Source organism: Medicago truncatula, chromosome 1, assembly GCF_003473485.1.
Source record: "Medicago truncatula cultivar Jemalong A17 chromosome 1, MtrunA17r5.0-ANR, whole genome shotgun sequence".
In the NCBI taxonomy this organism is placed as follows: Eukaryota; Viridiplantae; Streptophyta; class Magnoliopsida; order Fabales; family Fabaceae; genus Medicago; species Medicago truncatula.
Window position 1 is genome coordinate 43,344,909 of NC_053042.1, and position 21,371 is coordinate 43,366,279.

At 32.6% G+C, this 21,371-nt stretch overlaps 1 protein-coding gene and 1 long non-coding RNA gene across 5 annotated transcripts; both read left to right on the forward strand.

Moving 5' to 3' along the window:
* Positions 1-1,472: 1,472 nt before the first annotated feature.
* On the forward strand, positions 1,473-17,250 carry LOC25484752 (poly [ADP-ribose] polymerase 2). 4 transcript variants are annotated; one of them, XM_024783745.2, is made up of 18 exons: positions 1,473-1,809; positions 1,885-2,059; positions 2,766-2,878; positions 3,037-3,118; positions 3,488-3,723; positions 3,978-4,104; positions 4,474-4,529; positions 6,025-6,098; positions 6,317-6,363; positions 6,530-6,579; positions 6,974-7,036; positions 8,586-8,666; positions 8,765-8,875; positions 9,006-9,081; positions 9,210-9,352; positions 9,606-9,679; positions 9,969-10,074; positions 10,188-10,439. In XM_024783745.2, the coding sequence occupies exons 1-18, from the start codon at positions 1,705-1,707 to the stop codon at positions 10,284-10,286; spliced, it is 1,818 nt and encodes a 605-aa protein (XP_024639513.1). In that variant the 5' UTR covers positions 1,473-1,704; the 3' UTR covers positions 10,287-10,439. The 4 variants fall into 4 exon arrangements, with proteins under 4 accessions (XP_024639513.1, XP_024639520.1, XP_039685759.1 ...); XM_024783752.2 differs by lacking the exons at positions 9,210-9,352; positions 9,606-9,679; positions 9,969-10,074; positions 10,188-10,439 and adding exons at positions 15,711-15,853; positions 16,224-16,297; positions 16,643-16,748; positions 16,872-17,250 and having other exon boundaries at positions 1,488-1,809; XM_039829825.1 differs by lacking the exons at positions 6,317-6,363; positions 6,530-6,579; positions 6,974-7,036; ... (5 more) ...; positions 9,969-10,074; positions 10,188-10,439 and adding exons at positions 13,159-13,205; positions 13,356-13,405; positions 13,850-13,912; ... (5 more) ...; positions 16,643-16,748; positions 16,872-17,066 and having other exon boundaries at positions 1,492-1,809.
* A 2,848-nt stretch (positions 17,251-20,098) lies between these two features.
* Positions 20,099-20,774, forward strand: LOC120577394 (uncharacterized). Its single transcript, XR_005643458.1, has 2 exons — positions 20,099-20,288; positions 20,487-20,774. It is a non-coding gene; the product is annotated as an uncharacterized lncRNA (long non-coding RNA).
* Positions 20,775-21,371: the final 597 nt, after the last annotated feature.

The window sequence follows — 21,371 nt, forward strand, 5'->3', positions numbered from 1 at the left end:
TCCACATGCATTTCTTTCATAAAGAATGTGATGAAGAGATATTGTTCAATTTTTCTATGAATTCCTTAATAATCTCTATCACATTAGTGTAATAATGAAATTTAGACGTTTTCTCTGTAACTAACTAAACAACGTGTAAGGAATATGGAAAAACACAAGAATTTCCTAAACCTATCTTCCCAGCACAATTCGATATGAACCAAAAACCTTAGAATTTTCGCTTGAAGCCGAATTGAAATGCACCATCAAAATTATGTATTAGACCACCAAAGCATGCTTTCTTTGGATATAAAAAAACCATGGATTCATTTCACTTTTACCATAAATACAAAACATAATATATGGAATCAAGTGTGATTTAATTGATTATACTCCCTCCGTTCCAAATTGTATGTCATTTTAGAAAAAAATATTTGTCTTAAATTGTATGTTGTTTTACAATACCAATGAAATATTAATGTTATTTTTTCTATTATATCATTAACTATTTATTACTCTCTTTTCTTTCAATTCCTTCATTTATCTTTCCCATATCATTTATTAAGGACAATTTTGTAAAATAACTCATAATATCTCTTTCCCATACAATATCAATTACATTTCTTAATATATGTGAAATGGCCAAAACGTCATACAATTTGGAACGAGAGAGTATGATATAATAAAAAACTAAAACATGACTCAAATGACTAATGAACTTTCTTTAAGACGAAACATTTAAGAGAACTTGAATTTAATTTTTAATGTGAACAATTTTTTTATGAACCTTTACTTACCTCATGCCGGAATCCTGAATTAATAAGAGTCATTTTCCTTATGAATAAGATAGTTAACAAAACAAAATATTATGATATCATTTTGGAACAATTATTTTTACCAATATATCACTTATTGTAGGATGAAAGGAGTAATTCAATTTAACTTCCAAACTACCCTTATCTCCAATTTAACATGTAAATTATATATATTGGTAAATATACACAATTTAACATGACCAATTAATTAATTAATTTGTTTTTTAGTACAAACTAAATATATAATTTAACCTAACCCCACTTATTTCCTTATTTCCCCTCCAGCTACCCACCACGCCTTGTTCCCTTCTGCACCGAGCAGGCATTCAAGCTTCAGATTCTCACTTTTTTGGGTGACACTTCATCTTCCCATCTCATTAACTGCAACTAATTTGATTATTTGTTTGAATAAATTGAAACACCCACTTGTACCAAAAATAAATAAATTAAAACACCCACAAAATGGTTGGGTTTATAAAGTGAAAGCTTTGGATCACAGCTTCTGGAAGATGTAAAAATCTGGAAGAATGTCCTTGTTAATTGATATAGTATTTGTGCTTCATTTATTTGCACCGAGGACAAAATTGGAAATTGAGATTTTTATAACGCTCTCCGCTATTTCTTCGCATAAGTGCGGTGACTCTGAAAAAGCGTGGGTCCCATGCATTTCTTCGCTTTTCCAAACGAGAGAAATACACCACTTCTCTTCAATTTCTCTCGCTTTAACTTCTCTCTCACCTAATTCACCTTTACCAAACACAGTGTAAATGATTTAGACCCCAATCTTACGGAGCACACCTCAGTCACTGTAGAAACGGCATCGTATAAAGCACACCAACGCGGTAACCCTTTTCTTCAAAATTAAAAATCGATAGTGGAGCAACACTACAGTTTCCCTCTTAAAATAAAAATGGCGACGGCGACGGCGACGGCACCAAGTAAAATGAAGGTGGAGGAGCTACGAACGGAACTCAATCAACGCGGCCTCGACACCACCGGAACCAAACCCACCCTCGTTCGTTTCGTCTTCTTTTTTATTTTCTTTCTCCGTTACATTTCAATTTTCATATACTAAACCTTCACCTTTCAGCTTCGTAGGCTTCAAGAAGCGCTTCTCAAAGAAAATCAGGTCTCGAAACCCGACGCTGATGCTCCTTCCTCTCTTGGAAAGAGACCGAGGGACTCTGCTACTGGCACTCGCCGTGGAGTTTCCAAGAAACAGTCACTCGAAACGATTCCTCAGGATCCGCATCACGTTGAACAAGGTATGTTGAATGATCTTAATTTCTAATTTTATTTATTCAAATAGACGGATATACATTTTTTCGTAGGCAAATGTTTAAAAGTTAGTGATTAGGTTAGTCGTTAGAGTTCAAATCCTCGTTGGAGCTAGCTAAAACTCCATATTAGTTATTACCATCTCCTTAACCTAAATATATATAGGAATTAAGAAAGTTAGTGGTATTAAATTGGTTGACAAATGATATTGTCCTATAGCTTCAATTCAATTTTCATGCATTGTCAGAGTGCCCATTACGACCACTCATATGAGTAACTTCATAGGTGGTTGAGTTAAAATAATATCGTTTTTAAAGATCTGTTGGTTATGATTAACTAATACTGTTAAACATCTTTATACTGTCAGGGCATATGAATTAAATCCTTGTATTATAAGGTTATCCTTCAAGAGACAAAATCAGTTTATGCTTTCATCGTAGTATTATAATGACGTATATGTTGATAAAGAAATAATTAATGTAGTTAGATAGAAATTTGAACAAGGTCACATAATAAGAGACAAGGAAAAACTTAAGAAAGTTCTATATATTTGAACGAATATAATATTATATATTTACATTACAAAATAGATGCTCGATATTGGGTGCCTCCGGTTTGATTTTGGAGCATAGACATTTTGTATTGTGTCTTCCCATTTTTCTCATTTGAATGAATTGTTTGTGATGGCTGCAGAGGAGCAGGTAATAGAAGAAGAAAAGATAGTGACTGCAACCAAAAAGGGTGCGGCTGTTCTCGATCAATGGCTTCCAGATCACATAAAAGTGCAGTATCATGTTCTTGAAATGGCAAGTCTAATAAACAATAGCAATATTATCCTCGTCAAGTAGTTGTTTATGTTCTTGTTTTTGTCAGTGATATACTGCTCAATTAATAGCTTTTGTCCGGGCAGTGGCTACTTAATGGGTCTCGGACTTGTGTGGTAACATTTCTTTTTACTTCGTAGGGTAGTGAAATCTATGATGCTGTGTTGAACCAGACAAATGTTGGGGACAACAATAACAAATTCTATGCCATTCAAGTTCTTGGTTAGCTCTCTATTCCTTCTTTGTATTAATAATGTTATGATAAGGTATTTGAGGACCTTGGTTTGTTGTTGTGGTTAACTAGTTATGGGAATAATGAATCTTTTCAGATGCAAAATTTTGAATTATCGGAACTCTGGCTTAGTGCTCCTTTGAACATTTATTACACTATTAATCCTTTTCTTTATTTTTTGGAATATCAAATGATGGTCGGCAGATATGTTAGTTTATTAGTCATCCCCAAAGTAGTTACATGTTACAACAATATTTCACCTGTAGAAAAGAATGCTTGCTCAGCCTCTTGTTACTCCAGTAGTTTTTTATTCGAATTCAACTACTTTTTCTTACTTCCTAGGTTAAAATTTCATGCAGAATCTGATGATGGTGGTAAGTTCCTTGTTTACAATAGATGGGGAAGGGTAGGCATAAAGGGCCAAGACAAGATACACGGCCCTTACCCTTCGCGTGAAAGTGCAATCCAGGAGTTTGAACAAAAGTTCTTTGCCAAGACCAAGAATGCTTGGTCTGATAGGAACAATTTTGTTTCCCATCCAAAGAGTTATGTATGGCTGGAAATGGACTACAGTGGCAAGGAAAAAGAATCTACGGTGAGTTGTGCTAACTCTGTTTCCATTGTAATTTTCCCTCTCGTAATGTAACAAGGTGTGCTCTTTTGCAATCAACTCTAGTCATTGTCCTTTGATCCATGAACTAGTTCACTGTTTCTTTTGTCAAAAGGCACCTGTTCTTGTATTTATAGCGTAGACTTCTCTTATCTTCATTTGTGACTCTTTGTGGAAGAGAAGCAAAAGGAATGAACTATTTCAATCAATCGCTCTAATCACATGGCAACTGCTTTTAGGTTACAGAAAGTCCTGGTCATGCTTTGAGAAAGCAGCCTCAGGAATCAAAACTTGAGCCACGTATTGCAAAATTTATATCGCTTGTTTGCAATTTGAGCATGATGAACCAGCAAATGATGGAAATAGGTTAGCTTTCACTTCTTTTCTTAATCTAGGATGAATCCCATATTTTATGTTCCCAAAGATAAACATTCATTTAAGTGCATTTTACTCCTATGCGCGTTATTTGGTTTGCAAAAGAAATATAAAAGGAAGAAACAAGAGTGAAAGAAATAAGAGAGAAGAAGAAATGATGAGCAGCTAAATGGATAAAAAAGTGTTGTTTGGATGGATATAAATGAGAATGTAAGAAATAAAGTGGTAATTTTCTCTCTTCTTATTTGGATGAATGGAAGAGAGTAAGCAGTAAAGTAAAGAGAATATATCAATTCAACACTCGTGTAGTTTTTTTTGTCTAACCTCATAAACCATTATAACTGGTGATCTTTCTTTCAGGGTACAATGCAAACAAGTTGCCCCTTGGAAAACTCAGCAAATCAACAATTTTGAAGGTAAGCCAATGGGCATGTCAATTTCTTCACTAGCATCAAATTTTTAAGTAAATTATAGTTTGGGTATATTCTATTGCGCGCCACCTTTATAGGTGGTGTACGGTCCACGACCAATCAATAGTATCTATATAAAGTAAGGTTTTTTTATGCCACATGTCACTTCCACGTTTATTTGCAAGATTATTATTATTTTTCTAATTTTTCAAAACCAATATTTAGTTTGGCATAAATATTTCAACAAACTTTTGATCTTATCTATTAAATATTTTACTTAACTTTTTTATTGAATTCCTAATATTTTATGTAACAGAAATATCTCAACAGAAATAACTCAAATTCCTAAAAGTTAATTTTATTCTATATGTGTTAATATTTTTACTAAATCCAATTAATTTTATCTTTATGTGTGCATCTATAAATTTACGAGTATTTATAATATGGTATATTTTATTATATTTGTGTGTACTTATTAAGATATTCATCCTATACCAATCCATAATAAATTTTATTTTCGGATATCATACATATAATTTTTTTTATCTTCTTGAATATTTCTAACCCGGGCAACGCCGGGTAAATACACTAGTATGCAATTATAATATTATTTTAAAATCACTCAACTTATAAAATTTTCGCAAAATACATAGTTTTCCTTTTCCAGAAGATTCTTACACCTCTACACCCTCCTTTCCTCAACCCCTTTGCCTCCGTCCACCTCTATAACTCACTTTTTCTTGCCCTGCTCCTCCTCTTTTATGTCGTTTACCCCATCTCTACTAGCTTTTCTTACATGTCATTTATGAAGTGCACTTCAACTGGACAATCATTGGGTTGTTAATGTATCAGTATCCCGAAAATTTGGTAATCCAAGAAGAACTGGTGGTTTTTGGAAGAGAAAGGAAAGTGAGATGTTTGGTCACTTGGACTGGTTGCCATTAGCCATTAGGTGGGAGGAAGAACACACTGGCAGCACGAAATAAAGAAGCATAACTTTTTGGATTTAGCAAGCTTGACGGAGAATCAGATGAGTCTGATTGGAAGTCCAATGGGTTGTTGTTGATGCCTCACAGAGGCGCAGTGAAACAATGGTGTACCATGCACCACCTATAAAATTGGTACATGGTAGAAGCCACCTAGGCTGGGATATGTGAATTATTTCTACTTTTGAATGTGTGTAATTCAAGAACAAGAGTTCAAGAATATATCGGCGTTCTCATTGGTGAGAATAACACAATTAACACATTTTTTCCTTGAGCTTAAATTAACATATTGTTATTCAGAAGCCTTTTGGTTTCAGTCCACTCCTCTCTTCTGTATAAAAAATAATAACAATGATACAGTTAACCTGAATTTATTATGTCTAAACCACGGTGCAAAAGTTCCCATGTGTGGTGCCTTTGTTTTCAGCTCTTTTGGCACTGTGACAACTTTTCAACTTGCTTGTTTTGCTTATCTTGTCCACTGAATAATCATTTTTGTTTCTCTAATTATTTAGGGCTACAATGTTCTCAAAAGACTTGCTGATGTGATTGATAAGTCTGATAAGAATGCTCTAGAGCAATTAAGCGGGTAAGAAATTTTAGCTGTCTTTTCATTTCCCTCTATGTATTGTTCTCTATCTTTTCCGTGGAAGTACTTGCCTTTATTTTTTGTTTGCTTCAAAGAGCCACGCGCTTGCTCTACCTATATTAGAATTCATTCACAGCAAGTGTCATTTGTACTTGAGAATTTTTGCTTTAAAGAAATTGGATTGCCATATTTAATAATCGGTTATGGGCTTGTTGCAGAGAGTTCTATACCGTAATTCCTCATGACTTTGGATTTAAAAAAATGCGTGAGCTCTCTCTCTCTCTCTCTCTCTGTTTAATTTATCTTGTGCACATGTTGGTCTTTATTTAATCTAATAATATCTCTAATTATAAATTTAATATCTAATTGTGGTTATTATGCATTCTTTTTGAGAAGTGTACTGATTGCCATGGAAATATAAATAATGACAGGCGAGTTTGTAATTGACACCCCTCAGAAGTTAAAACGCAAATTGGAAATGGTAATCCTTTTCTTTCCATTTATATACTAATAGAGTATAATGGTTATTCTTGTAATTGACCAGGTTATTCTTGTAATGGTAATCCTTTGCTTTAATAGAGTATAATGGTTATACTAATAGTGTAATTGACCAGGTTATTCTTGTTACTCATAGAGTATAATTATTATTTTCTTATTCTGGTTGGCATATGGTTTTCTTATGAGGAGTTTTATATTTTACACTTTCATTTGTGACTCTGCTACAGTTTTAGGCTTGGCAGCTTCCTCTTTTCCCCCATATAGGCCAATTTCCTACACAAATTTGTAAATTTTCTTAGTTTTCCTAGAAATAGAACATAGTTGTTCCCTGAGTTTGTTTAACCATTGACATTATTTTAACTCTTACTCTATTAAAGGTTGAAGCTCTTGCTGAAATTGAGGTTGCCACAAAGCTATTGAAAGAAGATGCAGAAATGGAGGTACCCGTTGTTTTGAATTTCTTTTATATAGTTGATCTCAATATTCCTAAACTTTTTTCAGTCTTGTTTTCTAATTTTATTGGGTTACTCCTGTTAATTATTATAGATTATAGATACTATAATCTCTTCAAACTCCAAGGATAGCTATGTCACACGCTTAATGAGTATGACTAATATACACCACAACACCGGTTTGAGGGGGGGTGTTAGTTATTTTAGATGATTTACTTTTGTCTTACAGTATAGAGGTTATCTTTTATTTGGGATTTGAACTGCAGTCAGATTTAAATTTAAGACTCTTATGCTTTGTTTGGGAATTTGGAGGGGAGGGTTTTAGAAAAGAGGATGGAACAAGTGGAAGAAATAGAAGATATTGAAAGGAGAAGGCTTTTTGGGTATTAATTTTTAATTCTTAATACAAAATCCCTCTCATTTGGGGGAATTAAAAAATTGTATTGGGGGAGGGTTTTAGGGGGTTTTGGAGAGTTTATATGAATTTTTCAAATTCAATCTATTTTGTTATAATATTCTTAAAATAAAAAAATATATTAATAAACATTAATTTATGATTCTCTAAAAATTTGCTCTTTCCAAAAATGTGAAAGATTTTTTCATTTTTCTATATATTTCCCACTCGCCAAAGCTCTCCCTTCCCCTCCCCTCCAAACTCCCAAACAAAGCCTTAGGGGCGGCTACGAGTAGTAGGCCCCTTCTACCCACGTGTTGGATGAATATCCTACCTCTTTATCTGCCTTATCTGTGCAGGTATTCATGATACAGATTTAAAACAGATTTTTTATAAATATAAATATTCATGATACATATTTAAAACAGATTTATAAATAATCATGAGAATCCATGGATACTGGATATATTTTGAAATATAACAATCTAAAGATATTAAAAAAGGCAACAAACCTAAACGCCTTACATTTGATCTCGTAAGTCTAAACAAAATTTAGTTTTACTACAAAACAATTCAAAAGCATCCTTAAAAGTAAAAAAAAAAATATCACAACAAATTTTACGTAGCAGGTATGGACACAATAATAGCCCCCTGGCTCATTAATATAATAGAGGAGTAGATAAAATACCCTTTAGTAACAATACCTATTTCCAATCCATTATGGGTTTTATCCATGGGTATATATGGAAGTTATGATGCATCTTATGTAACTGGTATCCCACCTACATGTTCAATGAGAAAATATTTTACGGTATTAGTTTTTTTTTTTGGTTAAATGAACGGACAGGTACACATTATTTAAACGTCCAAAATTGATTTATTTTCCTTGCAAAGTAGTATACCAAGAAGTGGCCATTTGCTAATTATATCTGCTTGTCTACTGAATGTGCATTACTATTTTGGTTGCACTAGTTATTTTCTTCAAATTTAAAATTCATTGGCTTAATGATCAATATTTAAATGATTCATTTTTAAATAAAATGTCGCCCATATGGAAATTTTGTTTTCAAGATATTTTTTAGTCAGGATTTCTGCATTACATGCACACTCTAAGTTATTATTATCGTTCTGGAATTGCTGTAGAGAGATCCCCTGTATGCTCATTATCAACGCCTTCAATGTGAACTGGAACCAGTTGAATTCGGTACTGAGGAATTCTCCATGGTAAACAAGCGCACTGTTGTCTTAGTTTTCTTGTAAATACCAACATTAAAGGCCGTTAAATATCATGACACTTGCTTACCTCCTTTTGATGTAATCAGATTGAAAATTATATGAAGAACACTCACGCAGAAACACATTCAAACTATACTGTTAAAATTGTCCAAATATTCAGAACATCGAAAAAAGGCGAGGCTGAACGCTTCAGGAAGGTTTGACTAATGCATTATTTAACCAGGACCTATCTTGTCTTGTTGAAATTTATAATTTTGTAATTTGTAATTCAGTTGTTGACATGTTGAATTTGAATTGAGTCAACTGCTATTTTACTTTGTATGACAGTTTTCTAATATAAAGAATAGGATGCTTTTGTGGCATGGTTCTCGGCTCACAAACTGGACTGGAATTTTATCTCAAGGTCATTCCTTAACTCACTTATTTGGCAGTTTTCTTGTTTGTGTGAGTGTACATATGGAGTATAGAGTATGGACCTTATATAGCTTCATGCAATAATATACGACTCTAAGATGGTTGCAACATCATCAGGTTTGCGCATAGCTCCTCCGGAGGCACCTGTTACTGGCTACATGTTTGGTAAGGGGGTGTACTTTGCTGACATGTTCTCAAAAAGCGCAAATTATTGTTATCCTACTTCTACGTCTGCAGATGGGGTGCTTCTTTTATGTGAGGTTGTTTCTTATCTAATGTCCTATAGTAAACACCGTTGCATTGCTAATAGTTCTGCTTAAGGAATGGGATTGAAACTACCGAATTTGTTTGTCATGTCAAACATTATTGGATAATTTCAACTACCCAATTTGTGTAATTTTGCATTGTTTGTCATAACTTCAATGAGTTTTATTTATAATAACTAGTTTGCTGTAAAATTTATTATTGATTTACATATTTAAGAAATATTATTTATATTTTCTCTACTCTTAGGTTGCACTGGGTGACATGGCAGAGCTTCTAACCTCTAAATATGATGCTGATAGGTTGCCTGAAGGAAAATTGAGGTATGTTAATCCAAATTCATAATTGTATCAATTTTATTTTTCTGCAGGTGGGATTGACTTATTGAAATACTAAATACTAAATCTGTATTGATCAATGGATTTATGTCTTTATGTAATGCCAATCAATTAAGTTTTCGTCGAGCCTGGCTGGTTTTGTGCCTGCAACACCATTTGTCTATAATTAAGTTCATTACTTTTAAATGCATCAGATAAAGTTTCATATAATACCAAATAGTGTAATATATGCTTTACTCGTTGAGTTCATTTGCTATGCTTTCTTGTTCCGCAGCACAAAAGGAGTAGGAGCTACAGCTCCCGATTATTCAAAAGCGCAGAAGCTTGAGGATGGGCTCATAGTTCCCCTAGCAAAGCCCAAAAAGAATTCAGGCATAAAGGTATGCAGTATAAGTTTTTTTCCAACAAAAAAAACTCAGGCAGAAGTTTTTTTGATGATTACCATAATTTAATACATCATATCATAACTATTCTCTATCACTTTGCGTTGCAGGGCGATCTAATGTACAATGAATACATTGTTTATAATGTGGAGCAGATTAGGATGCGTTATGTTGTTAACGTTAAATTCAATTTTGGGTCTAGAAGATAGCAGCCAGACGTGATTAAAATATATGCGTCTTTTATTAGTATCTAGTTTGCCAAGCCAAAACCGATGATGATCCGTGTAAATTACTTTTACTAAGAAATTGAAATGGTTTGCAGTTTGCACTTTGACCAAGAAAAATGAAGCACACGTTAGAAATGGATCAGGAATAATTAACAGAGGTGATAAATGTCAATGATTTTTTTAATTTTTAATTTTAATTAGGATTAGAGAGTGGAGGTTTCATGGTTTTAAGTAACTACATAAAATTCGTTACAAAGGAAATTTCAAAGTGGTGGGTTTACATATTAAATGAGTAACCTAGCTAATCTGTCCTCACACTCACCACCAAAATGAGGCAGTGAAGAAGAAACAAATACAAGTTTGTTGAACTTAAGCTTGCCTTCTAGTAAAACAGTTAACACGATACATTCCATAGAACTCCTAAAATCTCTGGCTCAAAATTATTTTTTTTATCAAACCACCTATTCACTTTGTCCTTAATTATAATTTATAAAGCGTACATTTCACTTTTTTGTCGAGTTCATCACGGAAGTCTTCAAACTTCCAACTTGAAAATTGGATGTTATTGTCTGTGGTGGTGGAGTGTCCATGTTGGTAGATGACGTTCTTCCAAACGAATTTCCTCATTTTTTTTTTTCCAGTGAATTTGAGTTAACTTTAATGTTGAGGGAAAATGTCCAAGGATATCTAACTTCTAAGTATTGAAAGGTCAAGATGTCACCACCTGATGTAGCACCAATGGTGGTTGATGTGGTGAATTTACAAATCTTTGACGCTTATCAGATTTCTGTACAGATTATGCACGATCTCTTCTCATGGTTGGCTAATAGCACGATCTGAGTATTATTGAGGCAAAGGTTTTAACCTCGTCGTGATACCTGCAAATGTCTTAAGTTATATACTTATGAGTGTAATTTTGTTCCATAATTTTGTGAGCTTGTTTATAACTTCATATCAACCTTCATCATAAAATTTTGGAAAATAAGGGATGAATTAATTACAATTTGTTTAAGAAATTTATAATTATGGTGAACGAGGATTCTGTTATTTTGTTTTTTTTAGTTTTTAGAGCTTTTAAAATTCATAATTAATTCATCTCTCGTTTGAAAATTCTAATTTTACGTGGAAAGTCGTGTTTAAACGTCCTAAACATACATGTAAAAAATTATAAAAAAATTCAACCTATAGTTACCTTTCTGGACTTTATGTCTCCGTGAAAAAAATATTAATAATAAGAATATCAAATTACATTGGTAGAATCTGTCCTTTTCATTTTACAATGTTATTTTTCAGATTTGAGGTATATTATATGGTCGATTTAAATAATTAACCAAATTAAAAATGCATTGACACAATATATTATTGTAACTTACTAGACCATTGACCCGTGCGTTAGCACGGGTCATTTTAAGAAGTAAATATTTACTGTAAAAATAAAACAATATAGTTCGCTTGAATGTAAAAATTGTCGTAAATCAAAACATACTGTCAATTACCATAGACTTTGTTATTGTTCCATAATTCTAAGACCCAGTTCCTGTTACTTTAACATAACATATAATTTTAAAAGGAAAACTGAAGTTCGTTGACATGCAAATAGTTTCAATAAATAAGAAAATGAACAGTACACAAAAAAGTCCTACACATTACGGAAAACTTATCTGTAGACCACATTTGATGCAACATCGGTATCATCGCCGTCCTCGTCATTAATCAATATCTTTAAACCACCCCTCGAAGTAACCCGTGATATTGCGACGTACAATTGTCCATGTGAAAAAATAGGAGACGGTAGGTAGACACCAACATGTTCTAGCGACTGACCCTGACTCTTGTTAATAGTCATTGCAAATGAGACAGATATCGGAAACTGCCTTCGTTTAACTTTGAAAGGAATTATATTAAACTAATTATAACCTAATTGCCTTTAGTAACATCATACTCAATTAATTTTTTTTCGAAATCAAGATTGCATAGCGCTCAATTTGATCTCCGAAATCACCGCCAAACATGTTTGGCAAGCACACTGCACCCTAAAAAAATAACAAACAAAAACATCACAAACGTTGATAAAATAGAAACAGTATAAACATTGATAAAATAGAATGCAAATAATTAAGAATAGGTATATTTCGCAGCAAACACATACAACATCAATGTCATATTCAACGATATATGATATGTATTTCAGTCTCAGCTTGTTGATTACTTTGTCAAGATCGGAAATAGGATTTTTCACCAACGGACCTACAAAAGATTGAAAGGGATTGAAATTTATATAAGTGCAAAAGTTTCAAGTTGATTACCAGTGAAAGAGTGGTATGACAGCAAAGTCTCAATGTTTCCGGAAGCCATGTTGATTAAGAAATTTTGGGTTAAGAGAAAGGTGTGGGTTTTGAAAGAGATTTCGGTTTTGATAAGCGTTAAATGCAGAAGTTGTTTAAGATCAAGGAGAAAGAGTAGGAAGTTGATAAGGGTTAAACGAGAAGGAAAAAAAAGTACAATTTAATATGAGATTTATCATGGTTAGGGTTTGGAGGAGGGGAATTAGGAAATATGGTTAGGTTTTGAAGGAGGGAAAAGTGGCTATAATTTTTTAGGTTAAATATTAGGTGGAACTAGGGCAACATTGTTAGGTTTATAAATAAAAGATATCGGTGCCGATAAATCATCTGATGTTGAGTTAGTGAGTGTTTGTTATATTGACACAATTAGCCCAATTAAAAATGCATTGACACAACATATTAATTTAACTTATGTTGGTCCACCATGTCTATATGAACTTCTCCTCTACAATTAGTTTTCACTATAATTGGATTGCCATATTTAATAATTGGTTATGGGTTTGTTGCAGAGAGTTCTACACTATAATTCCTCACGACTTTGGCTTTAAAAATATGCGTAAGCTGTCTCTCTCTGTTTAATTTATCTTGTGCACGTGTGGTTATTTATTTAATAATATTTCTAAATCGTTGTTGTGAATTCTTACTTTGGTTATTATGCATTCTTTGGGAAGTGTACTTATAAACATGGAAATATAAATAATGACAGGCGAGTTTGTAATTGACACCCCTCAGAAGTTAATACACAAATTGGAAATGGTAATCCTTATTTTTCCTAGTTATATGTATTGGCTTGGTTATCCTGGTTGCTCGTAGAGTATAATTGTTTTTTTTTCTTATTCTTGTTGGAAGATAGTTTTTTTATAAGGAGTTTTATATTAATATTATACACTTTCATTTCTTATAAGCAAATATTAATTTTTCAGGTTCGTTGAATAACTAATGTATCTGGTTTATAATATATATCAGATACAATAGTTATTTAATGAATCTGAAAAGTTTCCTTAAAAAAATGAATCTGAAAAGTGAATTTTTGCTTATATTAGTGACCGGAGGGAGTATCATTTTAGCCTTGGCAGCTTCCCCGTGTCTCTATAGGCCAACTTCCTCCACAAGTTTGACAAATTTTCCTAGAAATAGAACATAGTTTTTCCCCGAGTTTGTGTAACCAATGACATTATTTTGACTCCTACTCAATTAAAGGTTGAAGCTCTTGCTGAAATTGAGGTTGCCACAAAGCTACTGAAGGATGATGCAGAAATGCAGGTACCCTTGTTTGAATTTCTTTTATGTACTTGATTTCAATATCTAAAACCTTTTTCCAATCTTTTTTTTGAAATTTCTCTGGATGATCCTGTTAATTTTTATAAATTATAAATAAACTCTTTTCGAGCTCCAAAGATAGCGATGTCATAATAAGCTTAATGGATATGACGAATATATACCAGATCGCCAGTTTGAGGGAGGTGTTAGTTATTATAGATGATTTCCTTTTTTTCTTACAGTATGGAAGTCATCTTTTATTTGGGATTTAAATTTAAAACTGTTAGAGCTGGGAGTAGGACCTCGCTACCCGCCTGTTGGATGAGTATCCTAGTTGTATCTGCTTCATATTTTTGCAGGTATTTATCATACAGATTTTAAACAGGCTTGTAAATATTCATGGGAATCTTTGTTTACAAACTTAAAAATATAAAAAAAATTGCAACAAAACTAGACGGATTACTTCAACCAACACATTTACTAAATTCAGAGGTTAAATCTAATACATTTGATCTCATTTTTTAAACACAATTCAAAAACATCCTTAAAATATCAACAACAACAACCAAGTCTTATCTCACTAATTGTGGTTAGCTACATAGATCAAACAATGCCATAATGTTCTACCATAATCCATATTTTGATCCAACTCATTAATTTCTAGGTTTTTCTTAATAGTTTCTCGTATAGTTTTTCTAAGTTTTCTGTTGCCATTTAAAAATCACAAATTAATTTATTTTCCATGCAAAGTATTGTTTTTGACATTTTCTCCAACATACCCAATAAGTGCCCATTTGCTAATGATATTCACTCTACTGAATGGAGTGCATTACTATTTTGTTTGCACCAGTTATTTCTTCAATTTTGAAAATTCACTAACTTACTGATTAACATACATGACTCATTCTTAAAATTAAATGCCACTCTTTTGGCAATTTTGTTTTTTATACAATTTTGAGTTGGGATTTCTGCATTACATGCACACTAAGTTATTTTATTTTCGTTCTGGAATTGCTGTAGGGAGATCCCCTGTATGCTTATTATAAATGCCTTCGCTGTGAACTGGTACCAGTTGAATCCGGTACTGAGGAGTTCTCCATGGTAAACAGCTGTGTTGTTTTAATTTTCATCTAATTAATATTAAAGGATGTTATATACCATGGTATTTTTTTTTATTTTATGAAAATTAAATCTATATGGCGAAAGCGTTTCTTCTCATTTGATCTGAAATATGAGTTTCTTCCTAAGCTTGAAAAAGACAATGCAAGTTGCATACTGCAGTCATTTAATCTGACATATAGGTGGAGATTCAATTGCTAATCCTGACACCTGCTGCCTTTTTTTTATATCTTTCCCCCCTATTTTGATGTCATCAGATTGAAAGTTATATGATGAATACTCATGCAAAACTACATTCAGACTATACTGTGGAAATTGTTCAAATATTCAGAACATCGAAAGAAGGCGAGGCTGAACGCTTCCGGAAGGTTTGACTGATGAATTTTTGAATCAGGACCTATCTTGTTGAAACTTATAATTCTGAATACAATTGTTGCCATTTTGAATTTGAATTTTGTTGACTGCTATTTGACTTTGTACGACAGTTTTCTAACACAAAGAATAGGATGCTTTTGTGGCATGGTTCTCGGCTCACAAACTGGACTGGAATTTTATCACAAGGTCATTCCTTCTCTCACTTATTTGGCAATTTTCTTATTTGCATGAGCGTACATATGAAGTATAGACTTTATATTGCCTCATACAATAATATATGTCTCTAAGATGGATGCACAAAAATCAGGTTTGCGCATAGCTCCTCCGGAGGCACCTGTAACTGGCTACATGTTTGGGAAAGGGGTGTACTTTGCTGACATGTTCTCAAAAAGCGCAAACTATTGCCATCCTACTCCTACTGCTGCAGATGGCGTGCTCCTTTTATGTGAGGTTGTTTTTTGTCTTAATAGTAAACATTGTTGTATCGCTAATAGATCCGCTTAAGGAATGAAAATTTTAACTCCAATCATGAATTCCTCCAATTTGCTTGTGACAACAAACATTATTAGATAGCTGTAACTAGATTTATAAAAATAAATAAATTTAACTACCTAAGTTGTGAAATTTTGCATTGTTTGTTATCCTATGTTGCTGAAATATAATCTTAATATTATCTGCACGAATCCTTAGAAGATTATGCTTGCAATATGATCATTGTTGATCCACATCTTTAGTTAGTTTTATTTATATGTTTGTGTAAAGTGTGTTATTGTTGATTTACATCTTTAATAATTATTATTTATATTTTCTTTACTTTTAGGTTGCATTGGGTGAGATGGCCGAGCTTCTAACCGGCGATCATGATGCTGATAGGTTGCCTGAAGGAAAACTGAGGTATGCCAATTCAAAATTCAAATATTTCCGATTTTATTTTTCAGCAGGTGGGATTGTCTTGTTGAAGTACTAAATCCATAATTAAGTCAGTTCTTATTCACAAGGTCATTCTTTCTCTCAATTGACTTTGTGTAATGCCACTATGTTAGTCAGTGAGTTTTTGTCGAGCCTGGCTGGTTTTGCACATGCCTCCCTATTTGTCCATAATTAAGTTCTTGTTCATCATTTTTTTTTTTGTCAACATTGTTCTTCACTTTTAAACCGGAAGGTTTAAAATAACATCAAATATTGCGTATTATGTGCTTTACAAGTTGAGTTTATTTGCTATGCAATCTACTATCGCAGCACAAAAGGAGTAGGAGCTACAGCTCCTGATTTTTCAAAAGCTCAGGAGCTTGAGGATGGGCTCATAGTTCCCCTAGGAAAGCCCAAAACAAATTCACGCATAAAGGTATGCACTAAATTTTTTCCCCCCGACCAAAACAAAGTTAAATTTTTATCTGTACATTAATTTGTTGATGCTTACCATGATTTAATACATATCATAATTATTCTCTATCACTTTGTGTTGCAGTTGCAGGGCAATCTAATTGCACAATGAGTACATTGTTTATAATGTGGAGCAGATTAGGATGCGTTATGTTGTGAATGTTAAATTCAATTATGGGACTTGAAGTTAGCATGCAGACCTGTTTAAAATATATCTTTCGTCATTATATAGTTCGCCAAGCCAAAAAACAATGATGGTATTCGTAAATGATTTTTACTGAGAAATATGAAATGGTTTGCACTGTGACAAGAAATGAAGGTCCATTTTATTAAGTTAGCATACTTATTTAAATAAAGTGTTGATGTGGGCGTCATCTTTCGAATTATGATTGTGGTTATCAGTTTGTGTCGTAATTTGTAACATAAGGTTTGGTTTTGAAGTTCCAAATAGGATACCAAATTCAGTTATGTTATCTGTGGTTTGCTCCAAGTATTGGTAAACTAAAGAGTGAGGGTGTAGTGGTGGTATTAATCCATACTGTCAATTACTGAACGAACACTGGGTTTGGGATTCAGCAAATGTTAAAAAAAGATTGCATGATTTCCCAAATTTAACGAGCAATGAAGTGCCTTTTTGTTTGTGTTGCTGTTCCTTTCTCTGAAGCATAGTCAAACATATCCATCAAGTGCTGTAGAATTTTAGCTACCAGGGAGCATGATTGAGTTTCAAAAGCCTTTTGAATAGTAAGCTGTGCCTGACCAAATAAAGCATTTACCACATACCAAGTGGCATGATGCACACGCCAATATTAAAGTCTTTATAGATTAGATTTGATAATGACCTCATCCAGAATCTATGTTCTTCTCCCACAAGATAGACCATGCCCATTTTTATTTTTCTTTATGACTATTACACTCCATCTTTAATACAAGACACTAAAAAATCTAACTTCCCTACATGGGCATTATCAACCCTTTAATGCATATGACATTAATGCTTGTCAAGATTTAGGAATTTACTATGAGATACAAGTCAAGCATTGTTTTAATTTTGCCTTTGAAACTTTGGTGTATAATTCAAATTGACATGGAGTGAAGAATAGGGTAAGGAGTAATGATGGTGGTGCTGCATAAGTATGACCTATGTTGAAACTGAACTAGGGGATTTGAACCATTGCCGCACGTCACAGCTTCTCACATGCTATTCACTAGACTTTATAATGTTTCATTACTCGTCCTCCTTATGGGCAAAAAACCTCTCATAATAACATTGTTTGTACGGCTACCCTCTCCTTAGATTCAACTAGTTTTTCTCTTACCTTAATTTTTCCTTTACCAAGTGGTGAAAGTTAAAATCACAAGGCTAAAACTTTTAAAAGTCCCACTGGTTATAAGTGGTGGTATTTATAACCTGTTTGGTAAGGGTTGACCTAAACTCATCTCAAATTCTAAGATGATATTAAGTTTCATCGAAGATTCGTTAGACTGTCCGCTATCAGATCATCTGGGTCGCGCAACAAATGTTTAGTCTTGGATATGAGGTGTGTTCAAAATCCCACATTCGATGAGATATAACATGAAAATATGCCAATAAGTGGAAGACATTCTTCACGTTACAAGCCAGTTTTATAAACGTTGAGTTATATCCAACCCAAACTCTATGATTTGGTCACCTAGTCACCACTATCGGATGACTTGGATTACACTTTAGACGCTCAATTTTGAATGTGAGAATGGTGTGTTAAGAGTCTCTCATTAGATAAGATAAAACATAAAAATGTGTTTATAGGTGGTGGAGCTAGGATCATCTCTAATTAGCATGTAATAAGGGAATTTACATTCTACGTGCATGCAACATTTGAATTGAATGTTTATTGGTTTAACACAAAGCAAAAAAATTAATATCAAATGAAACATGTTTGTGAGTGGTTTGACATTAAATTTGAAGTAGATGAAATTCATGTTTCTTGCTGATTCAAGTTTTGAGAGACATTTTTCTACTTGAGGACATTACCCATGGTCGGCACACAACAACTAAGACAGTGTTTAGGTAACTTAATTAATGTACACTTTGAAAATATTGTAGTCTACCTTGTGGTGAAAGTAAAAAACATTAAAAACTTTAGGAAGAAAAAAGGTAAGGACCTATTAGTTATAGGGAATCATATCAAGCTAGTGAGGTTCCAAACTTTCTCTAAATTTCACACACATGCCATACTCAAAAACTTACACAACAACACGCAAAGCCTACGTGCACTCATACATTATTCTTCTTCTCCTCAAATTGTTTGCAATCCAATATATGGATGTGGGACCCAACATTCTTGATCAAATGGCTGGGATTAAATAACAGGACATTTATGTATTGTACTAGTTTCCTCTGCTCTAGTGAAACCTCAAATGAACAAAGGGGTTGGTCACTTTTTTATGAAATTAAGGCAGACAACACTCAAATTGGGTTTCCTTCGATATCCCTCCTTTGAATTTCTGTGTACACTGCCATCATGGCATGGCATGGCTTACTGGGATTATGATTTACTTCAATTGCTATACACATGTAAAAAAAAATTTACATATATAAATACAATCATATCTCATCATTGTGTAGATATTTTTTTTATACTTATGAAAAAAGTGTTTATGTGCATACCATGCATACTTTTGAGAAAAGTTGTATAAATATGAATTCCTTTGGAGCAAATTCATTTTAATCAAACTTAATTTTGTAAAATGAGGATTGATCAAAGTAATTTTGCAAATTTTAATCCGAACATACCTTTAAACTCTTATTATTACTACTAACATATAGACGAACACCAACCCATCTGCTTTTTAAGGAATTATAAATATAATAGTTTAAAATCTGAAGAGAAAAAACCTAGTGTAAAATTTGATATACTCTTTATGTATAGTACGAATGTTTTTTTAAAAATTATGTAAAAAATGATAAAATAATAACTAACTAAATTAACAGTAAAATTAGAAAAGTAAAATACTATGCCAAAATTTGATATTTTTTTTTATATATTTGTATAGATTATTATTATTTGATATGTAAAGTCCAATTAAAAATTTGTTTTAACTAAGATTTGAACTAGGTTTTCTTAAAAGACTCATCTTTTACTTCAAATTTATTTATCATTTGAATTCAATCACTTTCTAATATTATTATTATTATTTCCACCATACTCATTGCTTCTGCCACGTTACTTTAGTTAGATCTCTTATGTCATATATCTCTCTCTCTCCTAAGTTGCTACCTATAAATACTAAGCCTTTCCCTTGGTTGGTTCAATTCAACTTCTACTTCTCATCAAACACAAAGTGCAATAAGCTTCATTTCCTGGGTGAGAAGCTCCTTGTTGGAGAAGCAGGGCACGTGCAAATCCTCTTTCTGATTCATTCTCTCATAATGCATATCAATATCTTTTGCACGTGCTCCCCTTCTCCAACTAGGCTTCCTCACCCTTCCCTCTAATCTCACTTAATTACTCTTCATCAGGTAATTTAATTGCCATGCTTCTTCTTTCTTCTTAACATATATTATGATTATGAAAGAATTTCCATTCTATAATATGATATGAACAATATAATTTCTTACATTATTGAAATAAAATAACCATGCTGAGTTTTTGTTTTACTTTATATAATATGATGTAATTATACTATATGAACACATAATTCTCTTTAGTTTTTCTAGTTTTGAAATTGAAGCAAAGGAAAGGACATTATTGTACTCTGCACTTTCTGAATCTGATGAGGAGATTTTGGAGACTTCCACTGAAGTTAAGTGTGAATTGTAATGTAAAAAGTGAGAAGATTCTTTGGAGTGTGAAACAGGAATGTTTGTTGTATTGTAATCTAAAATGATCAAACATGTTACGGACTTAGTACCATGCTTTTGGTTGTCCAAATGCTCACTATATATTCCTTGTCACGTGAAAATTGATCATGTATTATATATATATATAAACAAATTGTACCATCATGTACTATACTATTTTATTTTCCCTTCTATTAGCTGTTTATTTTACTTATTTTGTTATAAAAAACATCAATTGTTCGAAATTACAATGCAAAGTGAATTCAATTTAAGTTTTTTAACTTCTCTGGCAAATTTTTTTAGTAACAAATTTACTGGTTAAGACAATAAGACCAAAAAAAGTGAAAATTACCACTATAAAGTATTTGCTGCAAATTTATCACAGAAGAGTTGAGAAAGTGGTGTGGGGTATATAGCTTAGCTTAATTTTGTTACATATTACTTAAAATTCTAATAACAAATTCTCAAAACAGTTATTAGCATCAAAGAATTAGAAATTGCTTACCCAACAATTTTGGATAAGTTCTGTAAATTATTTTTTTCAGAGAGACAGAAAACACAATATCAATTTTAACAAATTAAGTGCAACCAAAAGATACAGCTAACTCTACATTCACTCCACTTTTACTTTTTTTTCACCACGTTACCAAATATACTCTTAGTAAATGTATAACTTGTCCGGTACGGAAAAAAAATAAGTTAAATTTTATACTATAAAGAAAATTATAGTATGATTTTTTTTTTGGTAGATAGATAAAATGG

Excerpts from the sequence above, each read along its gene's own strand:
- LOC25484752 (XM_024783745.2), top strand. The coding sequence starts at position 1,705 with ATGGCGACGGCGACGGCGACGGCACCAAGTAAAATGAAGGTGGAGGAG. Across the intron at positions 1,810-1,884 it reads CCGGAACCAAACCCACCCTC|CTTCGTAGGCTTCAAGAAGC; the intron begins GTTCGTTTCGTC and ends TTCACCTTTCAG. Across the intron at positions 9,353-9,605 it reads GGGTGCTTCTTTTATGTGAG|GTTGCACTGGGTGACATGGC; the intron begins GTTGTTTCTTAT and ends CTCTACTCTTAG.